This window comes from Mandrillus leucophaeus, unplaced genomic scaffold (genome assembly GCF_000951045.1).
Source record: "Mandrillus leucophaeus isolate KB7577 unplaced genomic scaffold, Mleu.le_1.0 Scaffold52, whole genome shotgun sequence".
NCBI lineage: Eukaryota > Metazoa > Chordata > Mammalia > Primates > Cercopithecidae > Mandrillus > Mandrillus leucophaeus.
In genome coordinates, this window is record NW_012105586.1 from 2,600,043 (window position 1) to 2,622,241 (window position 22,199).

At 56.3% G+C, this 22,199-nt stretch overlaps 2 protein-coding genes across 4 annotated transcripts in view; one reads left to right on the top strand and one right to left on the bottom strand.

Annotated features, from left to right (window-relative positions):
- MTHFR (methylenetetrahydrofolate reductase (NAD(P)H)) overlaps window positions 1-7,029 on the top strand; it is a 17,418-nt gene extending 10,389 nt beyond the window's left edge. For all 3 annotated transcript variants that reach the window (XM_011996576.1, XM_011996577.1, XM_011996575.1), the window contains exons 5-12: window positions 483-676; window positions 1,521-1,771; window positions 2,006-2,140; window positions 2,330-2,510; window positions 2,787-2,969; window positions 4,479-4,580; window positions 5,524-5,643; window positions 6,007-7,029. In XM_011996576.1, the coding sequence (XP_011851966.1) occupies window positions 483-676; window positions 1,521-1,771; window positions 2,006-2,140; window positions 2,330-2,510; window positions 2,787-2,969; window positions 4,479-4,580; window positions 5,524-5,643; window positions 6,007-6,225 (1,385 nt within the window). In that variant the 3' untranslated portion in view covers window positions 6,226-7,029. The remainder of the gene's footprint in view (window positions 1-482; window positions 677-1,520; window positions 1,772-2,005; window positions 2,141-2,329; window positions 2,511-2,786; window positions 2,970-4,478; window positions 4,581-5,523; window positions 5,644-6,006) is intronic.
- Window positions 7,030-7,352: 323 nt separating this feature from the next.
- LOC105551415 (chromosome unknown open reading frame, human C1orf167) overlaps window positions 7,353-22,199 on the bottom strand; it is a 42,450-nt gene continuing 27,603 nt past the window's right edge. The window contains 14 exon segments of the mRNA XM_011996638.1: window positions 7,353-7,559; window positions 7,562-7,668; window positions 8,194-8,287; window positions 8,562-8,791; window positions 8,893-9,067; window positions 9,442-9,547; window positions 11,611-11,764; window positions 12,306-12,734; window positions 14,550-14,694; window positions 16,882-17,090; window positions 17,804-17,958; window positions 18,068-18,224; window positions 20,218-20,392; window positions 21,232-21,407. Of these exon segments, the coding sequence (XP_011852028.1) occupies window positions 7,492-7,559; window positions 7,562-7,668; window positions 8,194-8,287; window positions 8,562-8,791; window positions 8,893-9,067; window positions 9,442-9,547; window positions 11,611-11,764; window positions 12,306-12,734; window positions 14,550-14,694; window positions 16,882-17,090; window positions 17,804-17,958; window positions 18,068-18,224; window positions 20,218-20,392; window positions 21,232-21,407 (2,380 nt within the window). The 3' untranslated portion in view covers window positions 7,353-7,491.

Genomic DNA, 22,199 nt, shown 5'->3' on the forward strand with positions numbered 1-22,199 from the left:
AACAATGTTTAATCCAGTGCCTAAAGAAAAGTCAAGCTTTTCTTTTTAACAATGTTTAATCCAGTGCCTAAAGAAAAGTCAAGCTTTTCTTTTTAACAATGTTTAATCTAGTGCCTAAAGAAAAGTCAACCCCAGATGCTCTGCTAACTGTAGCATTTTCTCTTATCCATGGCCACCAAGTGCAGGCCAGATTTGCTTGGCTGCTCGAGGCAGGACAGTGTGGGAGTTTGGAGCAATCCACCCCGATTCTTAGAAGGGGGCTCTGAGCCACCTCCCCTGAGAGTCATCTCCAGGGTCAGAAGCATATCAGTCATGAGCCCAGCCATTTACCGTTTTAGTTCAGGCCATGCTGTGCTGTTGGAAGGTGCAAGATCGGAGCCTCCAAAGCAGAGGGCTCTCTGTGCCCAGTCCCTGTGGTCTCTTCATCCCTCACCTTGAACAGGTGGAGGCCAGCCTCTCCCGACTGTCATCCCTATTGGCAGGTTACCCCAAAGGCCACCCTGAAGCAGGGAGCTTTGAGGCTGACCTGAAGCACTTAAAGGAGAAGGTGTCCGCGGGAGCCGATTTCATCATCACACAGCTTTTCTTTGAGGCTGACACATTCTTCCGCTTTGTGAAGGCATGCACCGACATGGGTATCACTTGCCCCATCGTCCCCGGGATCTTTCCCATCCAGGTGAGGGGCCCAGCAGGGCCCATAAGCTCCCTCCACCCCATTCCCACCGCATCGTCCTCGCATAGGCTGGGGGCTCTGGGTGGAGTGCTGAGTTCACTGAGTTCTTCCCAGATCCCCTTTCAGGTCCAGAACTTGCACAGCGTTGCTTGGCCACCCCATTTTGGTTACCTCTAATTTTCCCCCCAAAACCCAGCAACAGTGTCTATTGAGGGGTTTGTTGTACTTTGGCCGACAGGCATCACCAAAAGGGATTCTCATTCTCTTTACAAATCCTGGTTAAGCCAGTGTTTCCCAGACGTGGCGGTCATCAGAACCACTTGATAAGCTTTTCTAAAAAATGGATCTCCAGGCCCCACCCCTGGAAGTTCTGACTCAGTAAATCTGAGGGAGGCCCTGGGAGTTTGTGTTTTGCCTCTTGAGCTTGGCAGGCGGTTCTGATGATCAGTGCAGCATGGGGACAACTGGGTGAGATGACACCATATTATCAATAGACGCATCTAGTGCTAAAAGGATGGCTCAGCCCAAGGCTAGAATGCTTAGGGCAGCTGCTCTACTCTGTAAAAAGTGGAAAGGCTGGGCATAGTGGCACGTGCCTGTAGTCCCAGCCACTTGAGAAGCTGAGGCAGGAGGATGGCTTGAACCCTGGCATTTGAGAACAGCGAGACCCATCTCTAAAAACAGAAAAAAAAGGGCAGAAAACAGCAGGTCAAGCTCAGGTGTGCTCCTGGCATATGACCAGATTTTCCTGGCTCCCTCTGCCTGACACTGCGGTTGGTGCGGAGGACGGAAGGGGATGGGAGACGGGCTGGCCGACGGCTGCCACAGCCCCTCGTGTTTTGGACAGGGCTACCACTCCCTTCGGCAGCTTGTGAAGCTGTCCAAGCTAGAGGTGCCACAGGAGATCAAGGACGTGATTGAGCCAATCAAAGACAATGATGCTGCCATCCGCAACTATGGCATCGAGCTGGCTGTGAGCCTGTGCCACGAGCTTCTGGCCAGTGGCTTGGTGCCAGGCCTCCACTTCTACACCCTCAACCGCGAGATGGCTACCACAGAGGTCCTGAAGCGCCTGGGGATGTGGACTGAGGACCCCAGGTGAGGGCAGTGGCCCAGCGATCCCCAGAGGAGGGTCCAAGAGCAGTCCCGGCTGCAGCGCTGGCTCCTCACGGTGGTACAGACGTATGTCTGTGTCATGGCTAGCTGGGCACACCGAGGGCTCCAGTCTCAGAGGGCATCAGATGGAAGAACCCAGCCTCAGTGGTGCTCCCCTGCTTCCGGCCCCCTCTAGCCAGTCCCTCGTCTCAGTTCTCTGTCCCCATCCTCACCCAGGCGTCCCCTGCCCTGGGCTCTCAGCGCCCACCCCAAGCGCCGAGAAGAAGATGTACGTCCCATCTTCTGGGCCTCCAGACCAAAGAGTTACATCTACCGTACCCAGGAGTGGGACGAGTTCCCCAACGGCCGCTGGTGAGGGGCTGCAGACCTTCCTTGCAAATACATCTTCATTCTTGGGAGGAGGAGGGCAGAAGTTGTTTGCATGCTTGTGGTTGACCTGGGAGGAGTCAGGACAGGATTTACAGGAATGGCCTCCTGGGCCTGTGGTGGCACTGCCCTCTGTCAGGAGTGTGCCCTGACCTCTGGGCACCCCTCTGCCAGGGGCAATTCCTCTTCCCCTGCCTTTGGGGAGCTGAAGGACTACTACCTCTTCTACCTGAAGAGCAAGTCCCCCAGGGAGTTGCTGCTGAAGATGTGGGGGGAGGAGCTGACCAGTGAAGAAAGTGTCTTTGAAGTCTTTGTTCTCTACCTCTCGGGAGAGCCAAACCGGAATGGTCACAAAGTGAGTCACGCTGGGCTGGGGTCCCTGGTTCATCCCCTGCCCATGGCCTGACCCCAGCTGCAGGCCAGGCTGCGGGGCTGTGACTTTCCCACCCTGTGCCCTCCTCTCCATGCTGTGGACATGGCACCTTGGCAAAGGGAGAAGGGTGAGTTGGGAAGCCTCCACCTGGAAGGGCTTAGGGAGGCAAAGACAGGCTGGGTCTTTGTTGTGGGCCGTAAGAGGGACTTGGGGTGCCAAACCTGATGGTCGCCCCAGGCAGCTCACCGTCTCTCCCAGGTGACTTGCTTGCCCTGGAACGATGAGCCCCTGGCAGCCGAGACCAGCCTGCTGAAGGAGGAGCTGCTGCGGGTGAACCGCCAGGGCATTCTCACCATCAACTCACAGCCCAACATCAACGGGAAGCCGTCCTCTGACACCGTCGTGGGCTGGGGCCCCAGCGGGGGCTATGTCTTCCAGAAGGTGTGGTAGGGAGGCACAGGGTGCCCCCCTCTCTTGACAGGCACCCACGGGTTCCCCAGAGCTTAGGGTAGAGCAACCTGCCTCTCCTGGGCTCTTAATTTTGAGTGAGCATGGATCAGAGCGGATGGGAGCTCATGCTTTAAGTCAGATAGACCTGGCTGGCCACGGAGCCCGGCCAGCACTTTGGGAGGCTGAGGCAGGTGGATCACTTGAGCCCAGGAGTTCGAGACCAGCCTGGGCAACATGGTGAAACCCCTTCTCTACAAAAAATACAAAAATGACCCAGGCATAGTGGTGCACACCTGTAGTCCCAGGTACTTGGGGGGCTGAGGTGAGAGGATCGCTTGAGCCCGAGAGGTTGAGGCTCCAGTAAGCCATATTTGTGCCACTGAACTCCAGCCTGGCCCACAAAGTGAGACCCTGTCTCAAAAAAAAAAAAAAGATCAGCTGGACTTGGCAGCTCATGCCTGTGATCCCAGCACTTTGGGAGGCCGAGGTGGGCAGATCACAAGGTCAGGAGTTTGAGACCAGCCTGACCAACATGGTGAACCCCCGTCTCTACTAAAAATACAAAAATTAGCTGGGTGTAGTGGCGGGTGCCTGTAGTTGCAGCTACTCGGGAGGCTGAGGCAGGAGAATCGCGTGAACCCGGGAGGCAGAGCTTGCAGTGAGCTGAGATCATGCCACTGCACTCCAACCTGGGCAACCAAGCGAGACTCCATCTCAGAAAAAAAAAAAAAAGTAGAAATCAGACCTATGGAGGCAGGTCAGTTGACCTCTCTGAGCCTGGTTTTCTCATCTGTAAAATGGGATGTAGCTTGTGTTCTGGGCATGAAACCTAACAAAGCATGTAACGTGCTTGGCACATGGGAAGAGCAGGAAGTACTCCCTGAAAGGCAGCAGCTGTTACTATCCTGAGTTGACATCTTTCTCCCAGGGCTGCTGGAGTTAACATTATGTTCTGAACCAGGCCCACGGTCCCTGGAGCAGAAAGACCTGAGTTTAAGGACCAGTTCTGTTTACTTTCAGAGTAGCCAACATGTTCAACTTCGCTGAACCCACTTTCCTCATGTGGGGATCACTGTGCCCAGCCTCCAGTATTATGAGCATTCTAGCAAATGAGTTTGAGTAAACCCAGCTTAATCCCTGATAGGCACTGGTCCTAGAGGAGATGGCATGTCATTGTCACCTTGCAGTGACTAGGGAGGATGGAATGTGTGGGGCCTCTCTCTCCTGGCTCAGCTTGTCAAACCAGTTGCCACTGTTCAGAAATGACTTCTTCATGGAGTCTTCCCTGACTGATTGGGAGAGGGGTGGCCAATAGCCCTCAAACCTGTCCAGACTGAGAAACTCACCTCCCCACCCCCCTCACCCTTTGCTTATGGATGTGCCAACGCCACAGTTCATTATTCTGCCCACATGGCCGCCACTAGTTCTGATACCTTAGGTGTCGGTGAAGGGGCGTCTGGCAGGGCTGGGGTTGGTGACAGGCATCTGTCTCTCCCACAGGCCTACTTAGAGTTCTTCACTTCCCGTGAGACAGCGGAAGCGCTTCTGCAAGTGCTGAAGAAGTACGAGCTCCGGGTTAATTACCACCTTGTCAATGTGAAGGTAGGCCAGGCCCCGGGGTTCCCAGAGCACCAGGCCCTTCGTTTGGCAAACACCCAGCACCTAACCTGCGCTAGGCATTGTGCAAGACAGAGAGATACAGGCAGAACTGGGCCCCTGCTCTTAAGGAGCTCCCAGCCTAGTGAGGGAGGCAAATCAATGTGTGACCACCAGCCAGTGTAAGTGGGAAAATCAAGTTCAGGAGAGGATGCTGTCAGATCCAGAGGAGGGATGTCTCACCTGGGAGGCCAGGGAAGGCTTCTCAGAGGGGTGGTGTGGGAATCACCAAGGACAAAGAGGAGTTGGCCAACAGGAGAGAAGGGTATTCCTGGGACAGGACAGAGGACAGGCAGAGGCAGTGAGCCGCACCATCTGGGGAAACCAGGAACACAAGCAGGAGGAGGTGGGAGTGTTAAGCAGGGGCCAGGCCCACAGAGGGCATGGTTGTCCTGCTTAATTTGAGTTTTCCCTAAATGCAAGGGGAGCCTTTCTCCAGCAGTGGAGTAGCTTGGTTCCTGCTTTATTTGAATCAAATAATGGTGGATCGTCGTACAGATGATAGGGACTGGGGAAGGCTAGAGCCGGTGAGGCCAGCAGAGAGACCCCTGGAGTGACCCAAGCCAAACACAGTCCTGGAGGTGGGCTAGACAAGAGGGAATGGATCAGAGAGTGAGCAGGGGGTGCTCAGGGAGGAGGGGGAAGTGGCCAGGACGCCTCTAGGTTTGGGCTTGTGTGGAGAGAGATGTCATTCATAGATGCAGGTGGAGGCGGCCAGGAGTGGAGGCACAGGGAGAGGGGATTGGAGGTGCAGGGAGAATGGAGGCCGGGAGTGGAGGCGCAGGCAGAGGGTATTAAGCCCGCATGGCCCCAGTGAGTCAAGGCTGTCCAGGCACTGGGACTCCAGTTGTCCTCAGCCCGGGTCTTACCCCCACACCACACCCCCCAGGGTGAAAACATCACCAATGCCCCCGAACTGCAGCCGAACGCCGTCACTTGGGGTATCTTCCCCGGGCGAGAGATCATCCAGCCCACCGTAGTGGATCCCATCAGCTTCATGTTCTGGAAGGTAAAGGAGCCGGGAGCAAGCTTGCCCCGCCCACCTGGAAAACCCTGGGGAGGGATTGGGACCAAGTCCCTGTGCCGAAGGCCACACCCTGGGCCTGCTGGACCCAGCCTTCAGGGCATACCCGGCTCTGACTCACTCACCCGTGTCACTGCTGACGCAGGGTGTTTGCTTCTGGGCAGGGGTGGGAAGTGATACTGGCAGTGGGCCTTGTTCTATTCCGGGAAATGTCCTGTTGAGCAGAGCCCTTGGAGAGCCCTGTTAATCTTGCATCTGTGTGTGTGCGTGTGTGTGTGTGTGTGTGCGTGCGTGCGTGCGTGCGTGCGTGCGTGTGTGCGTTGCGGGGGGCGTGTGGTGTGTGTGTAGGACGAGGCCTTCGCCCTGTGGATTGAGCAGTGGGGCAAGCTGTATGAGGAGGAGTCTCCATCCCGCACGATCATCCAGTACATCCACGACAACTACTTCCTGGTCAACCTGGTGGACAATGACTTCCCACTGGACAACTGCCTGTGGCAGGTGCTGGAAGACGCACTTGAGCTTCTCAACAGGCCCACCCAGAATGAGAGAGAGACGGAGGCTCCGTGACCCTGTGTCCTGACGCCCTGCGCTGGAGCCACTCCTGTCCCACCTTCCTCCTCCACAATGCTACTTCTCTGGGAATCCCACTCTCCTTCATGTCTCCCCCACCCCTGGCCTCCACTCCCCCACCTGACGATGGCAGCTAGACTGGAGTGAGGCTTCCAGGCTCTGGCTGGACTTGAGTTGGCCCCACATGGGAACCTAGTACTCCCTGCTCTAGCCAGGAGTCTGTGCTCTTTTGCTGGGGAGCACTTCCGTCTTGCAGAGAACCACAGCGGGTGGCACCTCCTGAGAAGGCGAGGAGAGTGGTTGTTGCCAGCTAAGCCCTCGAACCAAGGCAGCCTCCAGAGCCAGCCTGGGACTCCCGGTGAACTTACACTTGGAGCCTGTGCAGTACAGGCAAAACACGCATGGGCGCCAGGCACTGGTGGCATCGTAGAAGAGATGTGGCAAAGTGCTGTACCCTTCCACCTCCTAGAGGTGGGCAGCTGGGCCCCACCTACTTGTGAGTGAAGGGACATACCACTGCCCTGCCTGCCCGCTTAGCCGTCCATGGCACCAGCCCCCTGGATGGGCATTGGGCTGACACCTACCATGCTGCTTTCTGGCACAGTTGTCTATTCTGAGCTTTGAGAGAAAAAGTACCCCTTAAGGGTTGACAGCAGCAGTCTGAACCCTTGTGCTTGGTGGGGGTCGTGGCCTTCCCCTTTTCCCTGGCTGTGGAGGCCTAAGGCTACCCCGTTCCCTGTCAAAAGCCAAGAGGAGATTCACCAGCACAGGGGCCGCAGACCTGCCTGGGGCTATGCAGCAGCCCAGCTTCCTGGCTTATTTTTCAGGTAGACCCTCGTCCTGCCAGCTGCCCTCCTCGTCCCCCCGTCCTGTCCCAGAGGTTATCTGCCTGGCACAGCTCCCCAGGAGTCACCTGCAAGCCCCATGGCCCGGGGGCAGTGACTGGCAGGTGCAGATGGACTGTTTCCCGTCCTGGATCCCAGCAGGCTGGGTGGGGTGGGGTGGCCCAGAGCAGCCTGATGGCCAAAGGGGTGGATGCAATTGTGGGACGTCCTCTTTACTCCCTTCCTGGCTCACTGGCTAGGGCAGAAGGGTGGCCGCTAGGAGAGACTGAGAGAAGCAGCTAGGACTGAGGAGTGGGTTTTATTGTCCTTCAGAGCTCTTCAAGCTGTCCCCTCTGTCATCACTCCCCAGATGTGTGGGGCATGGTTCCTTGCCTGGGAAAGCCGAGTTCAGTTCTGTTTTTTATTCTCTGGGAACACGTCACAGCTGCAGCTGGGCCCCATGCTCTGCCCCAAGCCCCCAACCCCGCGGGGCTCCGGCAGCTTCTGTCCACTCTCAGGGCCCTTAGGGCCTGGCTTGCTCCAGGATCTTGGGCTACTGGCAGCTCCTCTCCTTGGGCTCCTGGCTGCCAGGTGTTGGTGCCACTTCTTAAAGGCCTGGAACCAGGGAGGGGAGAAAATGCTATTGTTGTGGGCTCTCTCCAGGGTCTGTGCCGTGCCTGCTAGAGCAACACCTGTGCCCAGCTCCTTTTGTCCCCAGGGCCCCTCCCTCTGCCCCAAGCAGCCAGCCAGTCTTGCCCAGGCCAAATGCACAAGCTCAGAATAGATCCGATGGTGATCTGGGAAGCTGTACTCAGAGCAGAGCAAATGAGGGAGGGGGTGCTCAGGACCTAGGCCCTCCATGGGCTAGTCTGAGCGGCAGCCATACCTCATGCCACGCCTTCCCAAACTGAGGGACCGGGTGGGCCTGGCCTGAGCTGGGGCCACAAATCAAATCAAGAGCCCCAGCATCCAGCCTGTGTGTTCTGTAATGGAACTGACCCCCTCCCCTGAAAACAAAGGGGCCCTGGGGCTGGCAAGCAGGGAAACCTCAGATCCACGGTGCATAGCTGTGGCACAGGCTTCTGGAAGGCTGGCTGGGTGGAGTGCAGGGAAGAGGGTAGTACCTGGGAAAGGACCCAGCCATCTTCCTGCTGCTTTAACTGCTGAGCCACTCGCAGTCGCAGGATCCGCTGCCACCATGTCCGCCAGGCCGATCTCAGGTGCCACTCTCTGAGCTTTGGGGACAGTTGGCAGAGGCGGCCTCTTGCGCTCATGCTCCCCCGCAGTCGCCAGCCCTTCTGCCTTTCTCCCCCCACACCTCTGCGGCACCAGAGTGAAAGGGCTATGGCAAGGGGGTGTCATCTGAGTATTAACAATGCAGATTCCTGGGCCTGTCCCCCAAGGTTTTGGAGTCAGTAGGTCCAAGGGCCATACTTTTGAGAGGGGTTAGGGTTGAGTATGAGGTGAAATGGGAGATGGTCAGTATGGAGAGGGGCTGCGCCCACTCACCAGGGTCCGTGCCAGCTGTTCTGCCCCTTGGGCATCCACCCAGTGCTGCCATGCTGCTGCCAGGCACCTGGCCTGCTGGGAACCCCGCAGCCCATGAAGCAGTGCCTTAAGGCACCGGCGCTGCTGGTACTTCCTCCTGATGGCCAAGAGCATTGTGACCCTTCAGGGCCGGAAGGAGGGCAGAGCCATGGGCCTGGGCCTGCTTTTCCAGGATCCTACAAGAAAGAGCACTGGCCAGAGAGGGCCGAGCTCTAGCCATGGCTCAGGCGAGCCCCTCGGCCCCTGCCCCCATCCCTCGGACCCCCCAAACTGCACACACAGCTCCTCTCACCCCAGCCTCCTTTTATGGGCCTCGCTTTGGGCTTTGAGGGCCCTGGGCTCAGGGCTGGAGTGTCCTCTTGGTCCCTGGTCCCTCATCCACAGGGGCAGGCCTGGGACCCAGCTACTCTGTCCAGGCCACTGCGGCCAGAGCTGGAAGGCAGGGCAGAGGGAATGTTCTCCACACCCTGGAAAGGGGAGTTGAGTCAGAAAAGCTTAATGTGGGTCCAAGAAGGCAGCTGCACTTAGTGCCCGCCTAGGAGTTGAGTACAGTGAGGAGCGTGGAGGAAGGTGCTGAGCTCAGCCTTTTGCCCTGCCCCCCATCTCCCCAGGCCTCTAGCCGCTCTGGGCTGCTGCCCAGAGAGAAATCACAGGGGCGGGACAGGAACACAAAGTTTTCTCAGAACACCTGAAACATTCCTAAGAGGGAATGGATGGGGAGAATGGTCAGTACACATAACACCATGTCCCAAGGAGCTGATTTCCAGGCCCCTGAGGACTGGAGACCGCTTCACCCCTGCACTTCAGGCACTGTTTGTCCTCCGGGGCAAGGTCTCCTTACTCTGAGTCCAGGTCATTCCCCTTGGCTTCCTCTGTCCACCCAGGCTGCACTGCAGTGATGGCGCGGGCGGCACCAGTCCTGTGGCCTGTGTCCAGCAGCTGCGGGTCTGCAGGAACAACCAGAAAGGAGCACCTGAACCCCATGGGCTTGGACCTCCTGGGGCCCCACTGGGATTTCTTGGCTGGCAGGACACATCCCTGCTTCTTCCACCCATTCTCCCACGTGGCCGAAGACATTCCAACAGTGGGGTGGGCCCCTAGTAGCTACCCCTCAGTGCCTGGGAGCACAGCCCTGGGAGGTGGCTGTTTCTCTCCCCACTTAAAACTTGTCAAAGCTGAGTTACTTGTCTGAGGCCTCATACCTCGGAAGTGGTCTGACTCCAGAGCCCGAGCCCCCGGCTAGTACTCTCTACAGAGAGGGGCTCTCCAAAGGGGCTGCTGAGGCATGTGTGCCTGTGGCAGAAAAGAGGGGGCCCTGGAATTAAGCACCCTAGGTGCCATTCCCAGCGTTTAGTTTCTAGAGGCCTCGGATTCTCCATCAGTATATGGGATCCTTGTCTTGAATAGAAATGTAAAAGTACTCTGAGAAGCAATTGCCCTGTAGCTTATTTAGAAAGAAGAAACCCTGAGACCCTAGAACCTGCTGTTGCCATAGTCCCATATGTGTGAATTCTGCAACTAGCCAAGGCTAGTTCCTTTCAATTCCATTTAAAAAACAAAAACCGGGAGGCACGGTGGCTCATGGCGCAATGGGCCTGCCCAGCGGTTGGGGAGGCCAAGGCAGGCAGATCGCTTGAGCCCAGGAGTTCAAGACAAGCCCTGGCAACATAGTGAGACCCCATTTCTACAAAAAAAATAAAATTAGCCGGGTGTGTTGGCGCACGCCTGTAGTCTCAGCTACTCACGCGGCTGAGGTGGAAGGATCGTTTGAGCCCTGGAGGTTGAGGCTGCAGTGAGCTGTGATCGCACCACTGCATTCCGGCCTGGGCAACAGAGTGAGACACTGTCTGAAAACAAAAGACGACGACCGAAAAAAGTCACCTTAGCTTTTTCTCTTAGAACCTTCTCTAAAATGTATTCTTTGTGGCATTCTGAAATAAGATTCCTGATGATGCCTGTTGATCTTAGGGACACTACCTCACCTGTCAGTATCTTTGGGGCTATGTCCTTCAAGGACATGTCCCCAGACTGCTGTGCAGTGTCATTTTCTGTTTGGTTTTGTGGTGGCTTCTTCCCTCTTGCTAGGCCATCAACCTCTTATCACCATTTGTTGGTGTCAGAACTAACTGCTTCTGGTCTGGAGAGGGACTGACCAATGCCGTTGGGTAGAGAGAATTATGAAAGAGATTTTGGTATTTTTCTACTTTATATTTTCTGACTTTTCTGTAATGAGCATATTTCACTTTTCCAATAAGGAAAAAAAAAAAAAAACTTGACCTGGTGCAGTGGCTCACACCTGTAATCCCAGCACTTTGGGAAGTCGAGGTGGGAGGATCACTTGAATTCAGGAGTTCGAGACCAGCTTGGGCAATATGGTGAAACCCCATCTCTACTAAAAATACAAAAATTAGCCAGGTGTGGTGGCACACACCCGTAGTCCCAGCTACTCAGGAGGCTGAGGTGGGAGGATCGCTTGAACCTGGGAGGTGGAGGTTGCAGTGAGTTGAGATCACACCTCTGCTTCAGGCTGGACAATTGAACCAGACTCTGTCTCAAAAATAAAAAAACAAAAAAAAAATGCTACTGTTCCGTGTACCTATCCTGATCTTCAGCTGCACCGTGAGAAAGCATGCATTTCAGTGTCTCCCTAACAGGCTGTGACCTAACACGCTGGTCTTTGTGTCCAGACCTGCAGTGGGCTGGCACTCGAGAGGTGCTGGGTTCATCTTTGCTGATGGATTCAGAGTTGCTTGTCAGAGGCTGACTGAGAACCGGGGAGAGGTGGTGTGTACAAGGCTGCTGGGCCCCTGGGGAGGCATCCAGCCATGTTGCCGCCATGGGCCGGATCAAGCTGATTCTAAGGCGGGTGGTCCGAGGGTCATTTTTGGACCTCCCGTCCTGCCTAGGCTCCCCTCACCTGCTTCCAAGGGGCTGGGGCGTCCAGCAGCAGGCTCCCCCTGCTGGCCATCCAGGGCCAGAGCGTGAGGTCAGCCTGGGGCTTGGGGCGGACCTTGCCGGCCCCTGGGGCCTTGGCCCGCAGTCCAAGCCGCGCCCTGAGCTGCGCCATCTGCAGGAAGCGTCTGAGCCCAGCCTGCCGGAGCTGGGTGACGATGGCTCGTTGGACACCGCCGCAAGCCCCCGACTGCGTCGAGGCCTCTAGGACCCTGCGGGAGAGGAAGGAGTCTGCAGCCAGGGCCATCAGGGCCAGGACTCTCCGCAGGGAGCCCTTCCAGTGCCCTGCGGGAGGGGGCCCTCCAGGCCAAGCCCCAGCCACCTCCCACTCCCTCTTCTGGAGGGAGAGTCTGGGTAAACAGGATGGAGAGCGACCTGGAAGGAGAAAATCGCAGACAGGGACAAACATCCTGTTTAGGGGCAGAGAGGGAACAGTCCTGCCAGTGCCACTTTGCCTCCCCTTCCCTGGCGTTTATGGCGCTTGCTGAGTGGCTGGCTGTGCTGGTGACTGCCAGGCAGGACCATCAGAGACTTCCCCAAGGAGGGGACACACAGCAAGAGGTGGTGCCAGGATGTGGTCCAGGACGGGGTGACAGGGAGATGGCTAGGGCGGCCTCTCCCTGTCACCCCCAATCACCCTCGAGCCTTTGCCCTGCCACCCAGCCACGAATTACGCTCTACCCCTGCCAAAAACAGGCTCGAGGCCTGAGCTGGAAGCACAGAGTGGGGCTGCGCTTAGACCACGGCACTCACCAGGCTCGCAGCTTCCAGCAAGCATGGGCTTGGCTGACCTGGCCCCGACAGCTCGGCGCCCACAGTGCCCAGCACCGAGTCCAGCACCGAGTCCAGCACCGGGCTGCCTGGGCCCCAGCACTCTCTCCTTCCTGCTGCTGGGCCTCACGGTGCACGTCCGGGGCCACTGGCCATGCTGGGAAGGCCTGCGGGGCCCGGGCCTTCTTCGGCTGCCCATCTTCCTGGCCTCGCTGCCTGCAGATTCTCCAGTGGGCAAGGGAGGCCTGGGCCACACGCTGTTCCTGTGCCCCGGCTGCAGCTGCCTGGGCTTCCCGCCATGTGGCAAACACGGCCCCCAGTGCCCTTCTCCTCAGGTCATCCTGAAAGGCTTGACGCTGGGCCCGGAGCACCCCTGTGTCTCTTACAACCTCACACCAGGCCTGGAAGTAGCTGCAAAACAGACGCATGGGGCCAGGTGTGGTGGCTCATGCTTGTAATCCCAGCACTTTAGGAGGCCAAGGTGAGTGGATCACCTGAGGTCAGTTTGAGACCGGCCTGACCAACATGGTGAAACCCTGTCTCTACTAAAAATACAAAAATTAGCCATGTATGGCGATGGGCACCTGTAATCCCAGCTACTTGGGAATTTTAGAAGAATTGCTTGAACCCGGGAGGCAGAGGTTGCAGTGAGCCGAGATCGCGCCACTGCACTCCAGCCTGGGTGACAAGAGTGAAACTCCATCTCAAAAAAACAAAACAAACCAAAAACAGATGCATGGGAGGGCTTGTCTCGTTCTCAGAGTCAAAAGTCACATTTATTCAATGTTACACCAGCAAAGCTCCCACAAAACACTAAAGGACTAGGAACGGGTGAAAGCACTGGCTTTCCGTCTTGGAATCTCAGCCTCAGAGGGCAGGGCCTGCCTTGCAAAGGCATGGGAACCAGCAGTATGGGTTCAAGTCCCACACCAGCCACGTCCTGCCTCCCATCACATGCCCAGGTGGTTGGTGAGGGAGAGGAACACCATCTTCCACTCACTGAGAAGTCAAGAAAAAAAAACATTTACAGCCGGGTGCAGTGGCTCACGCCTGTAATCCTAGCACTTTGGGAGGCAGAGGAGGGGCAGATCACCTGAGGTTGGGAGTTCGAGACCAGCTTGATGAACATGGAGAAACCCCGTCTCTACTAAAAATACAAAATTAGCCGGGCGTGGTGCCACATGCCTGTAATCCCAGCTACTCAGGAGGCTGAGGCAGGAGAATTGCTTGAACCTGGGAGGCAGAGGCTGCGGTGAGCCGAGATCGCGCCATTGCACTCCAGCCTGGGCAACAAGAGCGAGACTCCATCTCAAAAAAAAACAACCCATCTACACCCTCAGATGCAAAAGCACAGACGTCAGCCATTCTGTAGCCAACAGTTCACTGCCTCTATGGGGACACTGAACATTCGCATTTGTACTGAACTGTGGGAGGAGCCATTCTGCGTCCCTCTGCTTGGTTTTACAATGTGCATTCATAAACTGTATACATGTTCCACCAGAACATCTTTACTTCAATGAAGATTGCACTGTCTTCTCTTAGCAACGGTGTACAGCAGACACCTCCTTGCTGTGACTCCTCACAATGGGCATTATGGTAGGTTTCTGAGGAGTGGATTTCTCCTTTTTTTTTTTTTTTTCAGATGGAGTCTTGCTTAGTCACCCAGGCTGGAGTGCAGTGGCACAATCTCGGCTCACCGCAACCTCCACCTCCTGGATTCAAGTGATTCTCCTGCCTGAGTGTCCTGAGTAGCTGAGACTACAGGCACCTGCCACCACGCCCAGCTATTTTTCATATTTTTAGTAGAGATGGGGTTTCACCATGTTGGCCAGGCTGGTCTTGAACTCCTGACCTCAAGTGATCCACCTGCCTCGGCCTCCCAAAGTGCTGGGATTATAGGCGTCAGCCACTGTTCCCAACTGATTTCTCCCATGTTAATCATATCCTCTAAAACCAAAGAACTGACTTGGCCAGGAGCTGGACTCCCAGGGCTTGTTGGGGCCACAGGTTAGGGTTGGGGTTTGCCACCACTCCCAAAATAGATAATAAGGTATCAGTGGTCATGGCCCTCTGTCTCCAGGCTAGGGTCTCCCTGCATGCCCCTTTTTCCCCAGGCCATAGGCCTCCTATCTGGGCCACCCTCTGAGCTTCCCACCCCCTGGGTGCTCTTCTTGCTATTCCTTGGGTGGGGAGGACCAACACCCTCCCACCCCCAGGCCCACCCACCTCTGCAGTAGCAGTTGCTCTGGCCGGGTCACTGTGCGTCTCTGACGAGCTGCTGCCTGCTGCCAGCTCCGAAACACAGCCCTCTGCAGGCCCTGGAGGTGGCCCTGCACCCACGTCTGGCACTTTTCATGCAGGAACTGCTGTCCTGGGGCCAGAGAGATGCTGAAGAGCCACTGGGTGCTCACCCCAGCCTCTCCCCATGGGTCTCTGTTTAGCCAGCCCTTCGCTCCCTACCAGGTGGGAACAGACAAGGCCGCCCTGACTGTCTGGGTTAAAAAGCCTCTATTACGCGTGTCCTGCTGGTGACCAGGCCAGCCCAGCTCATAGAGTTGTTTGGTTTGTTTTTGTTTGTTAATTTTGCCACAATGTTTTCGAATCTGGAGAATTCCGGTAAAAATCTAATTTTCTGTTTTTTTTTTTTTTTTTTTTTTTTGAGACGGCGTCTCACTCTGACGCCCAGGCTGGAGTGCAGTGGCCCAATCTCAGCTCACTGCAACCTCTGCCTCCCGAGTTCACGCCATTCTCCTGCCTCAGCCTCCCGAGTAGCTGGGACTACAGGCGCCCGCCACCTCGCCCAGCTAGTTTTTTGTATTTTTAGTAGAGATAGGGTTTCACCGTGTTAGCCAGGATGGTCTTGATCTCCTGACCTCGTGATCCGCCAGCCTCGGCCTCCCAAAGTGCTGGGATTACAGGCATGAGCCACTGCGCCCGGCCCAAAAATCTAATTTTCAATTTTTCTGTAAAAACTGGAAGTTCTGGAAACACTGGCTCAGTGTTCCTGCTGTGGAATGACTGGGCTGCGTAAGCAGCTGTCCCCAGCAGACAGGACATGACTTTCTAGAACAACCACAGCCCTGCCTGCCAGCATTAACGCGATGTGTTGGTGTAGTGGGCAGCCTCCAAGATAGCATCCTGTGTTCCTGTCCTGGGCAATGCCCCACCTTGAATACGGGCTGGGTTTATTAATTTGCTTCTAACAGACAGAATTTGGCAGAAGCAATGGGATGTCATTTCTGATATCAGGTTATAAAAAGATTGCTTGAGGCCAGGTGCGGTGGCTCACGCGTGTAATCCCAGCACTTTGGAAGGTGGAGGTGGGTTGATCACTTGAGGGCAGGAATTTGAGACCAGCCCGGTAACATGGTGAAACCCTGTCTCTACTGAAAATACAAAAATTAGCCAGGCATGGTGGCAGGCGCCTGTAATCCCACCTACTAGGGGAGCTGAGGCAGGAGAATTGCTTGAACCCAGGGGGCAGAGGTTGCAGTGAGCCCAGATCGCACCACTGCATGCATGGGCAACAGAGTGAGACCGTCTTGAAAAAAAAAAAAAAGAAAAGAAAGAAAGACTGGTTGGGCCATGCAACAGCTCTTTTTGCCCAGAGGCGGAGACCCAGACAGCAAGCCTGCCTTGGGACTATCCCTCCTCCCTTCACTGGTCACATTCCTTAGGGCTTCTAACACACTGCACCCTCAGCCAGCTCTGCAAATCCAGTCCTTCCCACTGCCCTATTTTGCTGAACCCTTCCCACACCTCAACTTCTCTCTCCATTGCTCTGCCTGCTGAGCCCTCCTTACCTCCTCCTGGGACCCTCTCTGACTAACTACCGGCCTCTAAGGGCACCATGACTCTGCCCACTTCTTCCCCAGCTCAGGGCTCAGACCAGTGACTCCTAAAGGCCAGGTAAGGATAAGGATGAATATTAAGGTGATGAGGTAGGGACTACATTATCCCCATTTTACAGATGTGTAAGCTGAGACTCAGAGAGGTTAAGTAGGTTGTTTAAAGTTCACACAACCAGGGTATGGAAGAGCAGGGATTCAAACTCAAGACTACAGAGTCCAAGCCCCCAGGTTCTGCTCAGCCACCCGACTCCTGGGTGTAGCCTGTGGGGATCTCATCACCAGACTTTGCTAGGGGATGGGAGGGTATGGGGGATGGTGAGACACTCTGCAGAGTCACTGTTCCTCTAGGAAATTTCACAGCTGAGGTCCATTCATTTACTCATACATAGCACAATGTATAAGAATTGGTCAGCCTGTTTTCTTTGAATCCAGCTAAGTCAGTGTCACAGCTCAGCGGACCTCTCTGATCAACTGCATTTGTTATCTATGGCTGTGTAACAAATTACCCAAGTACTTATTAGTTTTAAACCACAGATGTTTGTTATCTCACAGTTTCTATGGGTCAGGAGTCCAGATGTAGCTTAGCCTCTGCCTCAAGGCCTCCCATGAGGTTACAGTCAAGTTGTTGGCCAGGGCTGCAGTCTGGGTCTCAGACAGACCCTGGCCCTGCCCTCACCTGCAGTGCACCCAACCCAGTCTCCACTCACCCTGCCAAGAGGAGTGCCAGTGGCATAGGGCATCTCGTGCCAGTCGCCAGCCCCGCTCCTGGGCCCACCTCTCCACCAGTCGCAACTGCAGCAGCCGCCGACGCCACAGGCCCAGCACAGCCCTGCAGCTCCGATCCCAGGCCCAGTGGGAAGCCAGCTCTCTCCAGGCCCCTTGGGCTGTTGCCCAGCGGCTCCAGCTGAGGAAGATGCTGGGAAAGGGAGGGTCCACCCTGAGGATGGCACTGTCCCCCAAATCCCAGGCCAGCCCTGCCCCGCCCTCCTCTCTCTTCCTCTCTCCAGCAGTGGGGGGCTCTGGGTGACTCTTCTGTTTCCATTATGGGAGGGTGGGTTGCTGGGGACCGGAGGGGCCAAGCACCTCTCCGAGGGTCATGATGACTAGTGGGGGGGATAGGGTGGGACTCTAGACCCCCACTGCCAAGTCCTGTGCTTAACCACTAGCCATAAACATTGCTATGGACTGAGCACTCACAACGTGCCACACACGGCACTGGGGAATGTTTGTGCCCTGCCTCGCCACTGCCCCACTGGAGCGAGTACTATTAACCCCATTTTACAGATAGGCAAATAGAGGCACAGAGAAGTTATGCAACTTGCCCAAGATCACACAGCCAGTGAGGGGCAAAGCTGGGATTAGAACCCAGGGAGACCAACTCTTATGCATTGTGCTATAAATGAATGAACCTCGGCTGTGAAATCTCCAAGAGGAACAGTGACTCTGTAGAGTGCCTCACCGCTCCCTGACACCCTCTCAGTAGGACAGGGCAGGAAGACAGGAGGAACTGAAGGCCCCTGAGATGCAGACCCCAAGGGGCTGCTTCTGTGAAGGCCAAGGGTGGATGGGAGAAGGGGCTGGGAAACAGTAAGTCCATAGAGTGGCAGGCGGATGGGGAGGGGTCCCTACCGCCTCTGGAGGGTATGCTGGTACCACCTGGCTGTGCCCTGGAACTGCCAGGCCCGTGCCCGCCAGAGCCGAAAGCACTGCCCCTGCTGCCACTGCCCAGCTGCCCACAGAAGGCTCCCCTGGAGAGTCTCCGGGAGGGCGGGGGCCCTGGGAACCTGGGAAAGGAGGTGTGGAGTCCTGGGTCCCCCGCCCTGTCCCCTTCCCACAATCTCCACCCACCCACCCCTACCTGCCCCAGCCCCTCCCCACCCACCTACCTCTCACCTTCTCCAGAGAGCCTTGGGATGTGCTGCTGCCCATTGGCTCCGGAGCCGAGGGGGCCTTGGTGCAGCTTGATGTGGCATCTGGGCCCAATGCCCTCACGTGCCACCATCTCAGGCTGCGCTGCAGCATCCGCTGCTGCAGGCCCTGGAGGAAGGAGCTAGAGAAGGGGCAGGTGAGTGCCCAGCCCAGCCTCACCCCCAGGCTGAGCAGGGTGGCCAAGCAAGGGCTACCCCACCCCAGCCGCTGTGAAAGAGCTGGGCTAGAAGGGTGCTCACCACAGGCCAGACACTGGGCTAGCATTCCACGCTGCCGCCCCCCACAGCGGCTGCATGCTGGGATCGCTGGGGTCTTCAAGAGATGCTGATGCCCACCAGGGTCCCATCCCTGGATTCTGCCTTAATGGTCAGGGTACAGCCTGGGCTTCCAGACTTTTCTAGAGTTCTCTGAGTGACCTCAGTGAGCAGCTGAGACTGGGCTGACTGGGCTAATGCTTTTTTTTTTTTAGACAGGGTCTGACTCTGTGGCCCAGGCTTTACTGCAACCCCTGCCTCCTGGGCTCAAGCGATCCTCCCGCCTCAGCCTCCCGAGTAGCTGGGATTACAGGTGCGTGCCACCACGTCTGGCTAATAGAGCTAATGCTCCACCTGCATTACTGGCTGGCCTCATCATGCTCCCGGGGCGGGCTGGGAGCCCACGCAGCTGATCAGAGATGGAGCTGAGCCCCAGGCCCAGGGACCCCAGATGCCAGGGCCCACCCCCACAACCACACCAGTACTTCTGCCTCCACTCACTTACAAAAATAAGAAAGCTGAGCCTGGGGGAAAGTCATTTCCCCAAACTCCGGATAGCAGTAGACCTGGGATTCATCTAGGCCCTGGAGGGTGCCCCAGGAGAGCTGCCAGGAGATATCAACTGTGCCCTGAGGTCCAAAGGCCAGAGGATGGGCTGGAGAGGGAGGGCCTGGGGGCTGTGGGGCAGGCATGTGAGTAATGAGTAGTACCCTCACATTCTGAAAGGTCATGGTGAATTGAATTCTCCTGGACTTGCAGGGGTACACTGAAAGAGGCTGAGGGTCCAAGTGGACCATGTGGGTATGTGGCTTTCAAGGACAGAATTCTTTTTTTTTTTTTTTTCTTTTGAGACAGAGTCTTACTCTGTCACCTGGCTAGAGTGCAATGGCATGATCTTGGCTCACTGCAATCTCTGCCTCCTGGGTTCAAGTCATTCTTCTGTCTTAGCCTCCCAAGTAGCTGGGATTACAGGTGCTTGCCACCACGCCTGGCTAACTTTTGTATTTTTAGTAGAGACGGGGTTTCACCATGTTGACCAGGCTGGTCTCGAACTCCTGACCTCAGGTGATCCACTGGGCTTGGCCTCTTAAAGTGCTGGGATTACAGGCGTGAGCCACCGCGCCCAGCCAAGGACAGAATTCTTAACCCGGCAACTGCTGGCCTCCATTCCTCCTGACATCCCCTCGGGGAAGCTGGCTGCTCCTGATTGCCACCCTCCCCTCACCCACAGCCTTTGTCTGGGCTCTGAACTCCAGCAGTGACCATCTTGTGTGGGGGCAGCACCAAGGTCTCACCACAGGACCTTCTTGCTCCTGACTCCCACTGGGATTTAGAGCAACCTGCTCTGGCCCTCTGAGCCTGACTTTCTCTAGTTGTGTAATGAGGCCGATGGGGGAGGAGATAAGAGCTTGATCCCTGGCTCCTGCCCTTGTTCCTTTACAGTATTTACTCCGTGCCTGCAACATGCCAGGCACCTGCAGGGAGCTGGGAGCCAGCAACGACAGCCAGACAGACATGGTCCCTGCCACCAGGGGACTTGCACTTGGCAGGGAGACGGACATTCACTAGGGTTCTGGCCACCCCTGTAGAGCTCTATGTCTGTGTCTCTGGCAGCCCCCTGGCCCCCAGTGGACCTCTGCTCAACCATTGTTCCAGTGTCCCTAGGCCACCTCCCAGGGCCTGACATCGGCTGGGCACCACAGTGTGCCAGGGCCTGTGCAGGGCCACGGGGAAGAGTGGGATGCAGTTACTGCCCTATGGGACACTCCTCCTGTATTCCTCCTGGTGCTGAGCACTGCTCATGTGCCCATACCACAGTCCCCAGGCCCAACCCCAGGTCACAAGCTTGGGGACACCTACTTGGCCCACTGGCACTGGAAAAGCCGCGTCTTCCACAGCAGCAGCGCCCGGCAGAGGGCCAGTGTCCGGCAAGCATCCTGCAGAGAGCCCCGGCCTTGCTCCTGCAGCCCTTGGGCCTGGCCCACTGTACCCAGGCCACAGGCTGCAGGGCCTGCAGTGTGGAGAGCCTCACGTCCTGAAAAACCATCAAGAGGCCAGTCAGCTGCCCCCTCACTGACCTCACTCTGCCCACAGCCATTGATAGCTGCTGCCTCAGGCCCCTCTTGGGAGCTCTCGTCTCTTGTCCCCTCCCAGCGCTTCCAAGCCCTCCCCTCCAGGTGGCCTCAAAGATCCCATCTTCCCCAGTTAAGTGCTTTTTTTTTTTTTTGAGACAGAGTTTTGCTCTTGTTGCCCAGGCTAGAGTGCAATGGCGTGATCTCAGCTCACTGTAACCTCCGCCTTCTGGGTTCAAGCGATCCTTGTGCCTCAGCCTCCCGAGTAGCTAGAATTACAGGTGTGCTACCACACTTGGCTAAGTTTTGTATTTTTAGTAGACACAGGGTTTCACCAGGTTGGCCAGGCTGGTCTCAAACTCGTGACCTCGGGTGATCCACTCTCCTCGGCTTCCCAAAGTGCTGGGATTATAGACGCGAGCCATTACACTGGGCTCCCAGTTAAGTTTTGGGGTAGAGATTAGGGCTGTGTGTCCCCCATCACACCAGGAGCTTCCCAAGAGCGGGTCCTACATCCCTTCCGGGCGGGATCTGGGATAACCAGCACCGAGGGAGCCTGCAGTGGGAGAAGCAGAACCAAGTGTCTCACCCACAGCAGCTCGCGATGGGACATAGGGATGTGGCTCAGCTGGGGCCTGCCCACTTTGGGACCCCTCCTGCCCCCTCCCAGGACTACACGCTGCCTTCCTAGAAAGCCCCAGTTCTACCACCTCCCACAAGAATTCACATATTCAACTAGGGCCCACTGAAGAAGGGGATTAAGTGACATGGTTTGCTGGGGCAGAAGCCAACACTAGCTCACCTGCTTTCTGCCGGCAGAGGGACAGCTGGGTCACCTTTGCCTCATCTGAGTCCCGGAGCTGTTTCATCCGCACCCACTGTTCCAGGCATTTCCTCAGGGTCCCCGTCCGGCGGTCAGCCAGGTGGTCTCGGTACCGGGACCCTCTTTGCACCAACTGCTGCCAGGCCCCAAAGCACCTGGGAGAACAGAGGGAAAATACCCATGTCAATTGCAAGGTCTGATGACTGCGGTTCCAGCTGCCTACCTTTGCCAGACACACTACCCAGGCCTTGGGCAAGCCGCTTCATTGCTCTGAGCCTCCATATTTTGTTGTTGTTGCTGTTGTTGCGGTTGTTGTTTGTAGACAGAGTTCCGCTCTTTTGCCTAGGCTGAAGTGCAATGGTGTGATCTCTGGTCACTGCAACCTCTGTCTCCTGGGTTCAAGCGATTCTCCTGCATCAGCCTCCAGAGTAGCTGGGATTACAAGCATGCACCACCATGTCCGGCTAATTTTTTTTGTGTGTGTGTGTGTGTTTTGTATTTTTAGTAGAGGTGGGGTTTCTCTGTGTTGGCCAGGCTGGTCTCGAACTCCTGACCTCAAGTGATCCAGGCGCCTTGGCCTCCCAAAGTGCTAGAATTACAGGCTTGAGCCACCGTGCCCGGCCAAGTCTCTGTTTTCTCATCTGTAAAACAGGGCTGCTTTGAAGATGCATCGCACGTCACCTGCTCAGGCCATGACACTGTCACCTCTGGCAGCGCGGTGGCCTCAGCAGCCTCTGACCTGGCCTCCCTGCATCCACCTCAGCCTCCTCCAGTCATTTCCTATTCCGTAACCCAGTGGTGTTTTTCCAATCTCAAATCAAATCATCATAGTCGCCTGCTAATCCTCCAGTGGTAGCCTCCTTGCTCTACCATCAAATTTCAACCCCTCCCCATGGCCAACAAGGCCCCCACAGATTTTTCCAATCTCATCTTCAACTACCCTCAGC